This window comes from Monopterus albus, unplaced genomic scaffold (genome assembly GCF_001952655.1).
Source record: "Monopterus albus unplaced genomic scaffold, M_albus_1.0 scaffold68.1, whole genome shotgun sequence".
NCBI classification, from domain to species: Eukaryota; Metazoa; Chordata; class Actinopteri; order Synbranchiformes; family Synbranchidae; genus Monopterus; species Monopterus albus.
Genome location: NW_018127948.1, coordinates 604,678 through 622,570, shown reverse-complemented (window position 1 = coordinate 622,570; position 17,893 = coordinate 604,678). Strand labels below are relative to the sequence as shown.

The window sequence follows — 17,893 nt, the reverse complement described above, 5'->3', positions numbered from 1 at the left end:
CAGAAAATTTAAATGATTTTCTGATAAATAAAAAGCATTATTTAAAGAAAAATTCAATGAGGATATAACAACTGTGACAGAGGCAGACACTATTGCCCAATTGCCAAACTGACACTCTCTTGAGAGCAGTTTACAAAACTGCTCTCAACTTTGTCCAGAAAGAAGGCTGGATCACATCTATTGGTTAACTGTGCTCTAAGTCACAAGCAGGCTTGGCTGCCATGCATTCTGAATCTGCTTTTCCATATTTACTTTCAAATTGTACTTTTTATGACTGTAAAATTAGGCAAAGCATCCAATTCTTCACCTTACTCTGCTATTATCCACTAATCACATTATGCTACCTGGGCTCTGGTAATACAGAGTGGGAAAGTGGCTAGAAACAAGTGTGCAGGAAAGGGCAGGGTGAGATGAGGACAAATACACTGCTGGAGACAGTGGCTCCAGGCTATGTTGGCTAACACACCTGAATCACTGACTGAAGTGTCAGTGGTTTACATTGCTTGGTGAAATGGACCATGAATTAAAAAAAGAATATCTCTGCTTCTGCTGTCTCAATGCTAATTCTTTTTTTAAAAACTGTGCATCATGAGTCTAACAATATTGTAGAAAAACTCCATCCCACCACTACACTCAGGAGGTGATCATTGTAAGTCAAACAAAGCCAGAACAGGACGTCATCCTGAGCTGCTGTCACAAGCTGCCAACTTGTAGCCTGTGTTATATTAGAGGTGTTGGTGAAACAGGAGCACAGCTGAAGCCAAAAACAAAGAGATGCTGTCCCCTGACATATATCCTCTGGCTTGCACCCATTGTCTCTGCCAATTGTCTTTTAAAATTCCAACATGAACAAAGAGCTCGTTCTTCCTGTTCCTTCTCTGTTCCTACTAGTACAGCATGTGTACAGAACCACAAAGACTTCCACCTTTATATACCATTCCTAATTGAATTTTTAATGTGTATATACACTCAGCCCTTTGTAATTCAAGAGAAAGTGGCTATCTGTGTCTGCTGCTCATAAGCATAGAAAAGAGTCATAATAAAAAGAAAATATGCTCAGGGTTCAGCTCTTGTCATGGCAGTAACAAAGTGTACAACTTGAACTTTGTTAAGCTTGAGGATTGCACTTTGGTCTTATGTAAACACTGTTATATCTAAGAGACACTGATCAAGTTACCATGCCATTATGCAACTGGACTGTTACAGCGTGTCACTGTATGTATGTGTGTGTGTGGTGGAGCTCCTGCTGCTCCACCAAAAATACAAATGTTTTTGTCTCTGATAACAGCAGCAGCTGTTTCTAGTATCTTGTGCACACAGTTAAATCTACATTAAAAAGAGAACTGGGCTATAGCTAGTTTCACTTCATGGTAAGCTGGTGATACAGTCAGTGTGGTCAGTATTGCGTCGTTTATGGGAGAGGACCTTCTTTAACTGAACTTGACATCCATGAAAATTGTTAGACTAAAATGATAATCACTTTTATTGACCACATATGTTACGCACACAAGGAATTTGTCTTGGGTACAGAACTGAGGCAGCCATCTGTGACGCCAACTATCACACACACACATGGTGGTGCTGTCTCAGCCATCGAGAGCAACTTGGGGCTTCTTTGTTCAAATCTGTCTCCAAACTGATGACACGCCATCGTCTTGGGTACAGAAGGAGCTTCTTCTGTTGACTTTGAGGATACTAAATTCATGAACAAATGGGATAAGATACAGTTAAAATGCTCCCTTTGTCCGAAAGATATGATAATCGAGAAAGTGAAAAATTAAAAAATGGGACTTTAACGAAAGAAAAATGCCCAAAATCCGAAGAGTTCACCCAGATTGAAGACACGATTACAACAGTTAAGATTTTCTCTATCAAAGCAAACTACAGGAGAAGTTAGTAGAAAATCCTCCAAGAGCCAACAAAAGGGCACAAGGAAAACAACCAGACAGAGTATACATGGAAAGGGCCCCTGTAGATGACCATAAGGAAAAAGATCTGTCGGTCATAAACATTTCTAAATCATCCCCCACGTTCACTCAATTGTTTCTATTACCTGAAGGTTGATCATTTTTAATTAGGCTACAGTACTAAAACAATCAGCATCTTCACATTTAAGTCAGATGTGTAGTTTAATGGACAGATTCCTCTCAGAAATACACAAACTACTGAATAGCTACTAATTAACAAAACTATCCATCCATTCAGCCATTATTTATACCACTTATCCTGTGGAAGGTCAGAAGGGTGGGGAGCAATCTCAGCTGACACTGGGCAAGACGTGGGGTACACTTTAGGCACAGTGCCAGTCTATTTTTAGGTTTACAGTAAAATTGATTCACCCTTGATGATTTTCATAATAAAGCAGAAAAGGTGTGATCTTATTTCCTTGACAGGAATTATTCCCCTCAACAACACTAATGTGGCAAATGAGTAGGCAAAAGAAACACACAGAGATAAATACCTGTCTAATAAAAATCTAAACTTAAACAAACAAACACAAATCAATATCCCCTATGTTTTGTCACAGATTTGAGCCACTGCTCAAAGCAAATCACAAACATGTTTATGAAACATGTACGTCAGTCAGAAACTATGTTTGAGGAAATCCTTTTAGGTGTGCCGCGAACATAAGAAATGCACGTGTTCACTCTTTTAAGAAGCCTGACAGAGACTGGCTGCTTTAGGTGTGGCAAATTGTGCCAGTGCCATAACACAACACTATTTTTTTGAATCATCTTTTTCAAAGGAATGAATTGCAGGTTACACATGACAGGGTGTAAAATAAGCATCAATGCAAAAAGAATAAGGTAAAATGTCATTTTTGGAATACTGAGTTAAACCAAATAATTTCACAACATTTTACTGTTTGTTTGTTTCCCATAAACAGTATCATTCAATCTTGAACTCGAATCTCTGAAAATCAGACCATAATGTCACACTAACACGCCCTTAACGACGCCGTCTACCTAATATCTGATTGGCTAGTATGCCGGTAATGTCGCTGTTCATTGGCTTAAAGTGCTGTCACTCACAATCTCACCATTCGAAGGGTGTCCGGGTACCAAAAAAATCATATTTTTGTTGAGGCTCAGCGTAGCGGGGAGTAGTAACCTATTGCTGACTGGCGGGGTAGTTGCTTTGCAGGGGGTTTTGCCGCTAGTGCTTATGGCTATTTTAGACTTTAAAAACCAGCAGTGAGTCAGTATTTGTTACAGAATGGTATTAAGGAAAAGGCTAAAATGGGACCTTTGTTGTGGGAGTATTAGTGCTGCCGGTGCCTTGTAGCTGTAGTGAAAGTTAGCTTATGAGTAGCGTAACGTTAGCTGAGTAGCTAATGCTAGGCCTTACGTTTCCTTTGATTTGTTAGGTCGGTTTTGTTTTGTTTCTTCCTTTTTAAAGCAGGGTTTTGTAGCTCTATTGTTTGCTGGCGGTTGCTGCTTTCCTCTCCCCTTTGCTTTCTGTGTCAATAAGGTACTGAAATGAAGAGAGTGAACAGCTTTCAGAGGTGGGTGCGATCGATCATATCTTAAAAAAATGATGTTTTGTCAGGCAAAGATTACTAAACATTACTGCCATTTTAATGTCAGATAGCTGTAATAAGCAAGTCGGTTGGGGTACATAACAAAAGGAACATCACATTCAAGCAATGATTGAATGCAGTTTCAACTTTCATCCTACTTATCTCCAATCAAAGTGGTTGTTTCATGTAAAGGACAGTTGCAACAATTTAATAAGGTGTGGTGATTGTCTACTAATATTTACGCACCCCAATTTGTAAAACCTAATTTGTCCCACTGTTGTACGTACGCAGATAGAATAATATCATTTGTTGGCTGTTCAGACACTGATGTTACTTGGCTGCAGTAACAAACCCATCCATCTATTTGTCAACAACGTGGTTATGATACACTATATCTGTACTGTTTATGGTCTATGTGCTTTATACATATTTTGTTAATTGTGGAAGATATTTTACATCATTGCTAACAGTCTTCTTTAGATTGATTCAAGACAAAGGTCTGGTGCTGAATGGTAGTGGTTAATCTTGTGTTGGTTATTTTTGTTTTAGGTTTATGAACAGGCGGGCTTCTGCTAACTGCCGCTACCAACCCACCTGCTATGAGCATGCTGCAAATTTCTATACTCATGCAGTAAGTACTTTTAAACTACTTTCTCTTTATGTAGAAGATATGCTCTCACTTTGTTAAATTGGAAACAAAAACGAAAACTCACAGTAGCCTAGAAATTGTTTGTACATTCTTTAAATTGACCTGTAATTTTGTTCCTGTAGCTCCTCATTCTGCCGGCCGTTGTGGGCATGGCGTTGCTGCACCGTCTGTCAGACACCCGCTGGGAAAGGTTCACAGCCTGGGTGTACGGTATGGGCCTGTGTGGCCTCTTTCTGGTCTCCACTGTGTTTCATATCATCACTTGGAAGAAGAGCCACATGAGGTGAGGAGAAACGCAGTGACAAACCTGTATCAGTGCATGCTGTCATAAAACCATATGCAGTACACACAGTATGCTTGAAAGCATATATATAAAATGCCTGAGGACACAGACTTGACACCAGAACACAGGATGAGAGTGAGTGTAAAAGGGCTTTCAGATAGGACGCTGTATGCGCTGCGCTTGCTGCGGTGGTTGGGTGCCAGTTACCAGGTGACCAAAAGGCTTTCCGGGAAGTGGTTGGCAGATATTGGCTAGGGCATGGCGTTGCTGCACCGTCTGTCAGACACCCGCTGGGAAAGGTTCACAGCCTGGGTGTACGGTATGGGCCTGTGTGGCCTCTTTCTGGTCTCCACTGTGTTTCATATCATCACTTGGAAGAAGAGCCACATGAGGTGAGGAGAAACGCAGTGACAAACCTGTATCAGTGCATGCTGTCATAAAACCATATGCAGTACACACAGTATGCTTGAAAGCATATATATAAAATGCCTGAGGACACAGACTTGACACCAGAACACAGGATGAGAGTGAGTGTAAAAGGGCTTTCAGATAGGACGCTGTATGCGTAAGTTTTTGCTTTCTGTAGATTGTGTGGCTTTATTTTTTTTTCTTTGTGAATTTTGGTTTAATGCATGTGAGCTGCACAGTTGTTTGACAAGTGTCGAAAATGTGTCTCTGACCATGGATGCATGGACAACTGAAATTGTATGTGACAGTTACCCACCATTATATAAACAACTGGGCAATGCAGAGTGCTGTTCTTCAGACTAAATCGATGCCAGAGCGACATACTGCTGAGAACTTGGCGAATGCTCTTTCTTTGAGCAAAGCCATATTATACAAAAGCAGTACAGGAGGGTTGTATTTTCAGGCTACAGATCAATTTTAAAATACAGTCGAACATAATATTATCAGTTATCATTGTGTTGTGATGAAAAGTTAAATCTCTAAGCATAGTTTTCTGTAAGCGGTGCGAGGTTCCTTGTGCTGTGCTACTGAGGAATGTTGATGGCGTGTCGGGTCAATGGTCCGGGTGATAATGCCACCGTGGTCTAACGTAATCATTCAGTTAAGACAGTATGTTTACATGTTACTGCAGGTCAGCAATAAAGATTCAAGCAACTTCAGCTTGAGTAACAAAGACAGAACCTGTTCAACTTTTTATTGTCTTGCTTAGGTCTATGGAACACTGTTTTCACATGTGTGACAGAGTGGTCATTTATTTCTTCATTGCTGCCTCCTACACACCTTGGTGAGTGTCAGACAGATGATGGTTTATACTCACAAGGGCTTGTGTCATAAATGGAGGTCTAATATTGATGCCATGTTCTCTGCTTCTGCTCAGGTTGAACCTGCGTGAACTGAGCCCTCTAGCAGCACATATGCGCTGGTTTGTGTGGCTCATGGCTGCTGCTGGAACCATCTATGTCTTCAGCTATCATGAAAAGTGAGTGGATGTTACAAATGGATCGCCGGCTGTTTGTGTATGTATGTGACATTTGGAATTTAAACATTAAGATTATACTTCAGTTTGGAAGTGAATCTAGCAAAACTTCACTGGTTAAATGCGAACTTTCCTAGATGGAAACACAAGGTTAAATGCCTAAAAGCCACACACCCTTTGTCTCTGACACTAATATACTTGAATGTTGCCTGTATGAACCAGAAACCATACTTCTGCTGAATCATTTATGATTCTGGATTATTTATTATCCTTTTTGATCTCCAGTAACCTAAACCAGATACTTGATGTAGAGCAAGAGAGTAGTCCTGTCTCAGATTGCACCATCAGATAAACCCTATCAACTGCTGCATCGCACACAAAGAACTTTTACAGACCGGCTGCTTTTAGCCTGCTAACATATCCTCCCTCATGTCACAAGGTCAGAAAATAAGGATTAATTTCATATTACATAGATATGAGAAGTCAGTTCTGTCAGTGACTAAAGGTTTGTTTTTTTTAAGGCCAGTAGATGTTATAAAATATTTAGACAACTGATGAAACTGGTTACTTCTCTTTGCTTGTACTTAAAGACTCTCCTCTCTACCATTTGTCATGAATCAGCTACAAAGGTGGTTTCACTGTGTTGCTTCTGCATCCCTCTGTCTTTTTGTTCACTGTTTGGTCTCTAAGAACACTGTGCAGACTCAGCACAATACTGAAAGCTTTAAGTCAGGTTTGGCAAGTTTGTTTTCCATGCTTTGTTTTATTGTCTATGCTCAGTCACAGTAATGGGCTCTTGCTGAGTGTTAACACCTTTAACTCCCTCATGTACTGTATGTTGTCACAGTAGTAGTTTGCCTGCCAGTGTCCTGCTGACTCAGCAGGGATAGTTGTCATGAAACCAGCTCAACACTTCTGGTTCTAAAACATCCTTTTTCTGCTATGGCTCTAATAGATTAGTACTGAATCAGGACAGTACTACTTCCTGGAGATTTTTTGTGAATGTAATATGAAAGTTTGTTGCGCTCCTGTTCTGCTGTGCCAGTGCTCGAAACTTCCTTGAACATGCATGATGTCAGTAAACGCGTTGTCTTTGTCTTCACAGGTATAAACTTGTTGAGTTGGCCTTCTATTTGACGATGGGATTTTTCCCTGCATCGGCGGTGACATCAATGGTGATTTATTTACATTGACATTCAGTTCATGTCTGATTCACCGCGTCACTTCTTCCACCCAGCGGCTCCACAGGCTGCTACAGCAGGGCGGAGGCGTATCTGTTTGCTTCCTCTTCTTGCTGACATCTTGTTGATGTTTGAGTGCTCACTGTTAAATGAAAGCTAGATTAAAGTCAGTATTGTTAATAAAAATAGTATTTTTTCGGGTTGCTGCTTCTCCATCTTGTATGTTGCGGGGAGGGGGTATTAGCATTATTCTTCTGAGGTTTGGCACAAGTTTCATCTTGATATCTTGTTGCAGTTACTCAGTGCCACCATTTCAAAGCTTTTTAATATCTGCTGCCCTCTAGTGGTTTCAGAGAATATAACACTTATAATGTTAATACAGCACTAATTTGGCAGTTATTGTACACCAATAAATGTATTTTTCCTTTCCTGTGTATATGCTGCCATTTAAAAGAAAACTAAATGATTCTATTTTACCAAGCCAACATCAGCAGATTAGTAGATTTAATCCAAATATGAAAATGAAGTCCTTTATTTTCCCTTTTTTGATGTGTTCTGCAGAGCAACACTGACGGGGTTCATGAGCTGGCCTGGGGAGGACTCATCTACTGCCTCGGTGTGCTCTTCTTCAAGAGTGACGGCGTCATCCCCTTTGCCCACGCCATCTGGCACGTTTTTGTGGCGCTTGCTGCAGCCGTGCACTACTACGCTATCTGGAAATACCTCTACACGGCTCCAGGCGTCGACAGCTTGCTCAATTCATGACCACGCTTCCCCACCTTCCCCTTGTGCTCCTGAGCAGAGGAGCCTGCACACTGATTGTGTTACTTACAGTTTACAGAAAGTATTGACCATGAATTCTTTGCTAACGTGGATGGCAGGTTTTTGAGCGCCTCACTGATAAACAAAAGCTTTTTTCAGAGCTGCTTTGTACAATGTCAATCTGAAAAAAAGTAACTTGATATTGGGGGAAGGAATTTTGACCTTTTAGTATTAACTTCTGCACATTCATTCATGAGGGTTTGAGAAACTTGATAGCAGACTTTTGTTTCACATGAAGAGCATCACGTTCCATGTTTGGGGACATACGAGTGTCAAAACCTGGAGATTCATCCATTTCAGCTGGCAGTTTGTACACTGGGGTTACAAGGTGCTAAAACCCACTCTTGTCAGTATCAGGGCTGGATATCAATAGTAGTATTGACATGATACTTGAGTTTCAGTACTAATACCAAATAATACTTTTTTTTGATACTGTTGAGAAATTAACATTTGAAGCCAAAGGTCTCATATGTTTTCTTAACTCTAGCAGTAGTGCAGGAACTTTGCCAGAGTGAAATAGTTTGAAATTGGCAAATTCTGATTTAAATCAGTAACCCATCAATCAAAGAATAAGGAGAGTATCTTGCGTGACATTTGATGCCAACTTTTGATACTCTACCATAAAGTGTTGTGTTTCGATGCCCAGCCCTAATCAGTACAGATTTGAAGTCGGAGCTTGGTAAGTTGGTCAGTAAGAGAAGGAAGCTTTAAAGCAGCTGATTGTGGAAGTATGTTCATTTTGTTATCCCTCTTTTACAACATTTCAGGGAGTGTGGAGGTGATGCAGAAGAGGTGGGACTGTGTTAATGAACCAGATGATCAGAGAGCTAGTTCAGGCAATATGACAAGCCAGTTATTCCACTGTATTTGTAATGTGAACTGTACAGCAGCGTGTGTATGCGCAACCTTTGTACTGTAGTCCAGTATTGCATTTCCACTAATTCTCTGTCTTTAATTTGCACCATTAAGATGAACATCGTTTCCTGTCTGTATTCGGAAATGGGTCTGACCGATGCAAGAATGTTTTTGTCACATGCTGTTTTGTAAATTTCCTCCCGAGCTTCCGACTCCAAAAATGACCGTTCTGTTGCTTTCCTCTTAGTGCTGTATGGAGCAGATTGATTGCATATTTTGAATTATGGCTGCTGCTGAAACGAGTTCTTTAACCACTGTTTTGTAATGTCTGTTCTGTTGATTACATGACCTTGGCCTTTGCAGGGGGAAAACTGCTACTTGTCTGTTCCATTGACGGTTAATGGTGCTGCATAAACATGAATGCTCCTCCACTATATTTATCACCTTTCTAATGTGACAATAAAAAATGATAATGCCCTACATCTGCGCCTCCAGACAAGGTCCTCATTTATCACGAGTACTGGTAGGTATTGACTGTTCTCATTAGATAGACTCATTCCTATAGGGACACAAAGAGCGTATGAGCCTTCCTTCATCTTCTGACAGGATTTGGACACAAAAAAGCCTACAGTGAGTTTTTTGTTATATATATATATACACACACACCCACATACAGTACATCTCACTGAACAATTAAAGGAGACATTTGAGGCCAACTTTCAGAACTTGACAGTTTTCAATATTCTGTGCTTTCAGGACATTACAATTGACACCCAGCCCTAATATTTAATACCATGACATCCAGATTGCTATAGCAATTTGAATTAAATGAGCAGAGAAATAAAACATGTCAGAAAAGAACTGGGATTTTATTAGACACTACAAATTACAGAGAGACAGAGGCTGAAGGCTGAACAGCACAAATAAATGTTATGCATCCATAAACAAGACTGAATACTCCACTGTTTTGTATTTTTATACACTCTGAAACAGTCCATTAGTGTTGCCATGAATACAATGGTTGCAAGTCTGTTGCAATGTCCAAAGTCTGAAATGAAAAGGGTTGTCAGTGTATATAATAAAGAGATTTTTGATGCACCAAGAAGCCCTTCAGTGCAGCTCTGAACCTATCCGACTGGTGCTGTGATGAGAGCTTTACATTGCTGAGAGACTGGGGAACAGTCAGTGTATTCAAGGCACTGGAATAGACTCAGAATTATGGTTAATATTTCCAGGTGAGGTAGTGAAATCACTCAACAGTGAGGTAATTTTGGGATACACATGGATTAAGTATTGGCTTTTTCCTATGTATGTGTGTGTATATACTTAAATATAATTTCATATAAAAAAAAGATGCTCCACACATTCAGAAGACATCATTCCAGTCATCTCTACAAAGCCTATTCACACTTGAGTGAGTCTGAGCAGATAAGATGTAGAAAAGAAACACCCTCTAAAGCACAAAAACAGTAAGACAGTAGTTTGTGGTTAAAAAGAAAAAAAAAAATCATTTTACATCACACAAACCTTTGGATCTGATTGAGACTGCTCAGCCAAGTCTGGCCTGGGATTAGACACATGTTACTTCTCTGTTAAATTTAGGGTTATGTTTTAAAATCCTGTTTTCAGAATTTTTCACACTTTGAAAAGAACTAAATACTGGTGACTGAAATTTAGACACATGTTGAAAAAGACTATGGAAGTCCAGGACAGATAATATTGAAAAAAAAGACAATTTCCTGTTTGTGTTCATGCAATTCTTGACAAAATAGACTTAACATTGTCATTTTATGTTAAAATGCAGTTTTTACTACCAGGATTTAAGAAATGTGTTTATCCCCACAAAGCTAAGCTAACTGGGTGCTAACTGTAACTTCAGTGCCACAACATAAGTGATTTTTTCTGTCAGCAAAAAATGAAGGTGTATTTCTCAAGTGCCAGAAATTGACTATATTTTATTTCCTTTTAATGTCGTCGGCTCCAAACTCCCATACAAATGATCCAACCTCCAAATAAAAAAAAAAAAAAAAAAAGATAATAATCGGTCATGTCCCACTCCAGACTGATTGTAGTGCAGCTCTATGGCCACAACACAATTGGATGAGCTAATCACACACACAAGGCAGCAGCAATAGTAAACCAGCTATAGACTTCCCTCCCTTCACCCCATCCAATCAGATCAGCAACAAAGAAGACAAGCTACACGGTCAGGAAAAGCCTTTAAAAGAATATCTGCTATTGAAAGAAAGTATAGCCTGCTGCTGGACGACTTACTCTGGATGTTGGGGCGTGTCGTGGGGCAGGTTACTACACCGAAAATGACAAAGTGTGACTTGGTGGATTTTAGAAAGGGCCCACCTTTACATTCTTTCTTCTGGACTGCATTTTGTGATGGTGCACTGCTTCCTCTCACTTTAATGGGACTGACATGTCCTTTATGCCTAAAGGTGGCACTGATAAAAGCAGTGGCATAACAATAATAAAAGTGATAATAATAATAATGCCCTGGAGGTTGGGGTGCTGCTGGATATCCACAATCTTCTGTAAAAAGACCTTATCCTAGCTAATACAGAATATCAAAATACCACGACCTCACATTTTCTTTGCGTTATATACTTATATTCTTTCATAATATTTTAGATCTGCTCTGCCTTTAAAATACACAGTTCAGTAATGTCTAGGAAAAATACTGTACAAAAAAAAAACAACTTATAGGTTTATATAAACATCATCTATTGTAACCAATATATTGTCTCTGTTGTGAATCGTTTGGTCTGCAGTAAACAAACCGATCGGGTTAACCACAGTATCGGACAACTTTTTTGTCGACATATTTTACATTCACACAGGCAGCTTGAAGAAAAAAAAAAAAAAAAAGAAGGCAGACACAGAGCTACCCAGAGACTACAGATATGTGTATGGATCCCTAAAATAAAAACACAATCATGCCAAGTTAAACAGAAGCAAAAGGAATTACCAATACTTTTGAAACAAACAAACAAACAAACAAACAAACAAACAAAAAAACAACAGTGTAAATAGCCTTTTGCTTATATATTATATTATTATTATATATAAAACAACAATCTTCCATCTGAGAAATAAAAGGTAGGAAGGACATTTTGAGCACGTGGAAACATTTCACTAGATTAGATTGTGAGACGCATTAGTGCAGAAGTTAACCAAAGATTACCTTAGTTAACAGAGGTGAGCTAAGATGTGAGAGCGTCAAAAGGGGGGAGACTAGGTAGAGATCTGCCTGGGGGGGGAGGGGGGCAGCAAAGGGTCTGGGACATGTAGTTAGTCATGTCAGTTTAACTCTGGACAGGAATTATTGCTCAGTGTCTGGGTGAAGAATAAAAACCAGAATGGTGCCTTTTGTTTGTTTGTTTTTTTAAAACAGCAAATCTACATCACAATTGCACAAGAAAACAGATTTTGCAGGTGAAAATACCGAGGATGCTGCTGCTAAGAAGCAAGAGGAGACGTTAGCATCAGAGTTCAAAAAGGGTCAAAAAGAAGGCGATGATGCTGATAGAAATAAGACAAATCTTATACAAGGCTTTAAAAAAAAAACCACAAGATTTGGGAGGACTAAGCAGCCTCTTGACATGTCACATAAAACACAGAAGAAGAAGAAGAAGAAGAAGAAGGAGGAGGGAATCGGGAAACAGTTTGCAGTCCTGACTTCATGTATAAAATTGGTATGAAAGTGAAAGACAAACAGCATGGCATCATTTCTCAGAGGTGGAAGATGGTGGGGGGGACTCAGCTGGTGGGTTGGCTCATAACTCCTCACAGAACATTACAGTGGGAAGTATGCATCTGTACATATCTATGTACATGTCTGTGTATTTAGTCAGACCATGTGTACCGAAAATAAAAGGAGGAACAGACAAACCAAAGCTTATGATAGAAGTCAAAATGACTCTTATAATACCAGAATTATACAGAGTGTTGTGGGAGGGGAGGGGGGTGGGACGGGAGGTCTGTGGAAGGAGATATAGGTGGTGGTAGTGCCACCAAAAGAGACACATTGTGCTTCAAACTTGAGGGAAGGTGGGCTGGGTCAGCAGAGTGGGTGTGGCAGGGGTTTGGTGGTGACAGCTGGGGGGCCTGGTGTCTCACAGGGGCCCGTGCCGGGCCTCGTATTTAGCCAGAATGTTTTTGCAGTGGCCCAGCTCCTTCCTCAAGTCTGCTACCTCAATGCGGAGAGCGGCGTTCTCCTTCTCCAGGAAGCCGGCCCGGATGGCGATCTGGTTCTCCTTCAGCCGCCGAGCGTCCCGTGACCGCTTGGCTGCCACGTTGTTCTTTCTGCGCCGGGCCCAGTACTTATCGTCCTGAAAAGCAGAGCACACAGGCTAGAACCGGACACAGCAACAGCAAGTCTTTACACAGTCTGATGCATGATGAAGGCCTCTGGCTTGCTGCAGGAGGGGCCCAAATATCAGAGGATGTCAAGCTCTGCTGATTCTATCAGTTTAAAATATTCTAAATGCTTTTGTAGTTCTACACAACTTCCACAGAAAATTCAATCTGTTAAAATACTGCTGTAAACAAATATGGAAACTCTGGTACTGCCCTGCTCTAAGTTCCAGCCTGCAAAAAAAACCCCTTGATTTCTGTAGTGTTACAATAAAAATAGAAGTATTAAATGAATAAATTCCTTTTGTCATTGTTATTATTTACAGGTTTGATGGGAGATAAACAGCTGTGGTCTTTTGTTCAAAAAACTGAGCCTTTGACTACATTATTGTTGCTACGACTCCAGACCTCATAAGCTTTCCACGTTTGAGAACGCAGCTTGTTTGGCTTTTAGTCCAGGGTCCGAACCCCCTAAGGGTTTAAGCTGCATTAGACCCTCCCCTGCTTACATAACATCAGACCAAAAACAGAGACAGAGACAGCAGGTCACCTTCAGGTCCTCGGGAATGAAGACCTTGCGAGCTTTTTTGATCATGGGCTGCGGCTTCAGCTCCTCAGCAGAGAATTTGCGTTTCCTGGGGTCGAACATTTCCTGACCAGGCACGCTGGACAGGGCCAGGTCTGCCGGGTCTGGCTCATAGGTCACGGGCACCTGGATAGACTCTGGGTCAATGGGGCTGGGTGTGTCCCGGGCAGAGGGCAGTGCTGTAAAAGCAAAGAATATATATTATTAGCAAGAGCACAAAATGTGGCTGTTTAATTGAAAGAGGGGCGTAGAGTGTGTTCAAAAGTCTCTTATTATTTGTTAAACACTAATCACCTCTGATTTCAACTCTACTGGCAGAAGTGGCACCATGACGCTCTAAAGGTGGCACTTCCATTTGGGGAAATAGGAACATCATGAGCAACTCCTCATCTGCTGATCTCGTACATTAAAGCTGAACAGAGGGCACAGGAGGAGCAGCAGTGGGTAACTCTGCAGAGAGCCTTTTGTGCTGAGGGGATGTTGCCTTCCCTCTGGGCTTGTGTGTGTGTGTGTGTGTGTGTGTGTGTGTGTGTGTGTTCAAGAGCTGATCTGTGAAGAAACACCAGGCAGAAGCCTGAGGCAGGTGACTACTTTTCTCGAAAAAACAGCATTTTATCTGTATAAACGGCAAAGTAAGAATTTAATTATACAGGGAAACACGTTTCCTCACTGTGCACATGACAATAAACACTTGATTTGACTTATCTGTATAGAATGGCATATGCCACATCTGGCCAGCAGGTGGTGCTATCACACAAGCTTTAAATACACAGGTGAGCACACCAGCAGGCCTTTCTATGACCCGTCTTATCTTAGACTGTGGAGCTGTCAGCAGCTCCTTTCAGCTGATCTCAAACCAGGTAACTTGGTCTGTAAACTGCCTGGTGGAGCTGCTGCAGCATGTCTTCACTTCTGTCTGCCTATTGTGCAAGGCTTCTCCGATTGATCTGAAGCTGTGGGCTGACGGTGGTTCAGTTCATTAGTCGGCCAAGATGGAACAATTACTTTGTTATTCACTACATCAGCACTGATTTGTTTTGGGATACAAACCACGGCTGCATTCCCTGCCCGATACAAAACCCTCAACTAGCAACACAACTGCTGCGGGCAGTCTCACTAGCTGATCTGCAGGCAGCTCATACAACATGACCCAAATTTTTGTGCTTCTGAACCAGCCATGAAAGCCAGTCGATGTTTAATATCTTCACACATGCACTCTTACAACATTTTTCTACAGTTAAAATGCTAATACCTGTTTTTATAAGACAAACAAATAATGCATATAATCATTTGCACTGCTGCTAAATATTTGCTGCTTTTGGCCTCTGCAGCCGGGGGATTTGCTGCTTATCTCTGCCGTCTATCACAGTGAACTCTAAACGTTTGAGTTTTGGACTGCCTGTTGGAAAACACGTGGCATTTGTAACCTTGAGCTCTGGGTGATGGAGCTATATTATGCCACTTTTAAAGACTAAACAGCTTATCAATAAAGAAAGGAAGTGGAAACCTAGACTGCTCTGCAATTTCTCTGTCCTATGTTTTTATGATAGAGGTAATTCATCCATGAACTAAGACACAGCCCAATGTCACTTGCCACCATTTATAAACTGAGCACTTCAAGCTTCTTGAGGAAGTAAAACTACATTTGGATGCTGTTTTAGACAATCTGTCAGGAGCTGCACGCCATCCTGAAAATAGCCAGCCTCATCCTAATCACCTGCACGAGTCATTTGTCTCCTAATGAGGAGCTAAAACAAGTCGCAGGCTAAAAGTAGATTTACAAATCTGGTCGCTGGCCTATACTGTCCTCAGCTACTGTAATGTGTCACACGTTCCTGGGGGACAGGAAGTAATTGAATGTGGACTCACAAAATAGGAAATCTGAAATTAACAAGCCAGCACAGGTGGTCCAGACCTGGCCTACAAAGAGCTGTGTCAAAGCTGGAAAACCTGTTTTTTTCTTGATTAAACACCTGTGGAACTTACTATAATTTGACATGAGAGTATTTTATCTATTTACACACGCCACTGAGTGCAGGCTGCTGTCACGCTAGATGATCAAAGTTAAGGCAAATGTTATCACCTTGCGACATAAGTGATAGAGAGAGAGAGAGAGGCGGAGCTGTTGGTTCTATCTGTGTGCACGGATGGAGTTGCTGAACTCTGACCTGGGTGGATCACATGTTCACGTGATCAGAAAGGTGATATTCTGCATTTCTTGTCAAGAAACACCATAAAAAGACAATGATGAATGTTTCCCCACTAGCAAGTTGTGTGTGTGTGTATCAAGGTAGCTTATTCCTCTGTGCCACAGAGCTGTATTGTTGTCCCATTAAAAACACACCAGTGAGCCACACTGTTGCACCAGCTGACATGTTCCTTCATTATCTATATCATATCGGTAAATTAGTTCTGACTGTACAGACTGTAGATACTGCGCACTCTGCACTGCTCTTATTGCACTTCTGGTTAGACGCTATACTGTATTTCGTTGCCTTGTACATGGGTAATGACAATAAAGTTGAATCTAATCTAATCTAAATTACCATGAACACACACGCACTAGTTTATTTAACCTCTGGTCCACATACTGTAGGTCCACTGTACTGCTACTGCAAATACTCAACACAGCACCAAATGTAGATTAAAGTGCTGCTGACAATGATCCCCGACAACTATTTACTCTTCCTGGAATAACATTTGCTATTTGGTTTGTGAGAGACTGCGCTAGAGGAAACTGGCTGCAATGGGAAAGGTTAAATTAAAAGATATATACTTTTCTGAGTGCAGGTCTTATAAGTACACTGGTAAGTATTGACTGAGACATTAAATCATTTCCACGTTGATGAAATTATGAACTTCATGCTTAGCTCCTCAAATCTACTGCTTTATATTGTTCACTGGGCCTCCTTCCCTTGACTAACACAGCGCAACACACCCCTTGACCCCCTGGATATCTGCTTTCCCACATTGAAAGTGTGCACCGGGGTCCATCTTGTGAACCGACCCTGACCCTCAATGTGCGCAGGCTGCTCAGACTGAGAAAACACTTTCATTTGCTCACTGGCTGTGATAACAGTGTTATCAGCCGCCTGCTGTATTGCTTGTAAAGCACAGGCACAGAGGGATTGTGGTTGTTGTGGGTGGTTAGATGAGATGCGACTCGGCGGGCTGGAACAATATTGCGTGCACGTGACATAAGCACGCCAGAGTCCATGTGATCTCTGCAGGGTACATCCTGTGCCTTGGCTCCGAGTCCAAGCCGCGTCGGAGCCGAGCCCGGGAAAAGAAGGAGAGGAAGATTGGGTGGGAAGCGGAGGGTGTCAGAGGGAGAGAGGAGAGGGGAGGGTGAAGAGTCAGAGCGGGTGTGAGAGGGAGGAGGGAGGCGAGCGGAGAAAAGAGGCGGGCAGGGTCATGCTGTGACAAGCTCCCGTTTGTAGCTCGGAGCTGCACACGACGGCTGCATGTGTCCATCACATGGCCCAGCACTCCGTGGGAAACCCCAGTCACGTTCACGTGAGCTGGAAATGTGAAGACTGCCAAAGAGTGGCCTAAAGTCACACATGCACGCACAGACAAACACAGTCTAAATTTCTGCCTCTGCATGTGCGCACAGGTGTGCTGAGACTGGAATAACGTGTTCTGTACAGATGCAGAGCATTGGTTTACCTCTGACTGCACCGTCGTCCGCACACCTTTCTGTAGGAACCGTCATCGGGTAAATGTGTGTAAACACTGTGAAGAGTGTGTTCACATAAGACATTTGAGAGAAAGACATATTGATGAATTTTTGAAACGTACGGTTCCTTTCTGTCTTATAAACTAGGGGCTACGTTATCTGATCGATCTTGATAACCTGGAAAACAATCAGTCCAACTATTTTTGATCCATCATTTGAAGCGTCAGTGAAGCAAAAAATGTCAAATCTTCATTTTCTGGTTCTAGTTTCATAAACGTGAAGGTTTTCCATCACTTTAAATTAAATAACTTTGAATTTTTAGATTGTCAGTTGGACACAATAAGCTATTTGAAGACTACATTTCAGGCACCGAGCCCTTGTGATTTGCAGTTGTCACAGCTGATCACAAATAACTTGTTGTTAGGTGCAGCTCTTTTTGCACTTTGTCTGTTTGCAGGAAAGAGCTGGGCAGGTGTGAGGGGAGCAGGTACAGTGTGTAAACAGGTTAA

At 41.4% G+C, this 17,893-nt stretch overlaps 2 protein-coding genes across 2 annotated transcripts in view; one reads left to right on the top strand and one right to left on the bottom strand.

Annotated features, from left to right (window-relative positions):
• Positions 1–3,041: 3,041 nt before the first annotated feature.
• mmd (monocyte to macrophage differentiation-associated) lies at positions 3,042–9,251 on the top strand. Its single transcript, XM_020604935.1, has 7 exons — positions 3,042–3,505; positions 4,070–4,151; positions 4,292–4,452; positions 5,630–5,704; positions 5,798–5,899; positions 7,002–7,071; positions 7,639–9,251. Exons 1-7 carry the CDS (start codon positions 3,480–3,482, stop codon positions 7,840–7,842), a joined length of 720 nt encoding a protein of 239 aa, XP_020460591.1. The 5' UTR covers positions 3,042–3,479; the 3' UTR covers positions 7,843–9,251.
• Positions 9,252–11,847: 2,596 nt separating this feature from the next.
• hlfa (HLF transcription factor, PAR bZIP family member a) overlaps positions 11,848–17,893 on the bottom strand; it is a 12,075-nt gene continuing 6,029 nt past the window's right edge. Inside the window, 2 exon segments of the mRNA XM_020604939.1 lie at positions 11,848–13,094; positions 13,670–13,884. Of these exon segments, the coding sequence (XP_020460595.1) occupies positions 12,879–13,094; positions 13,670–13,884 (431 nt within the window). The 3' untranslated portion in view covers positions 11,848–12,878.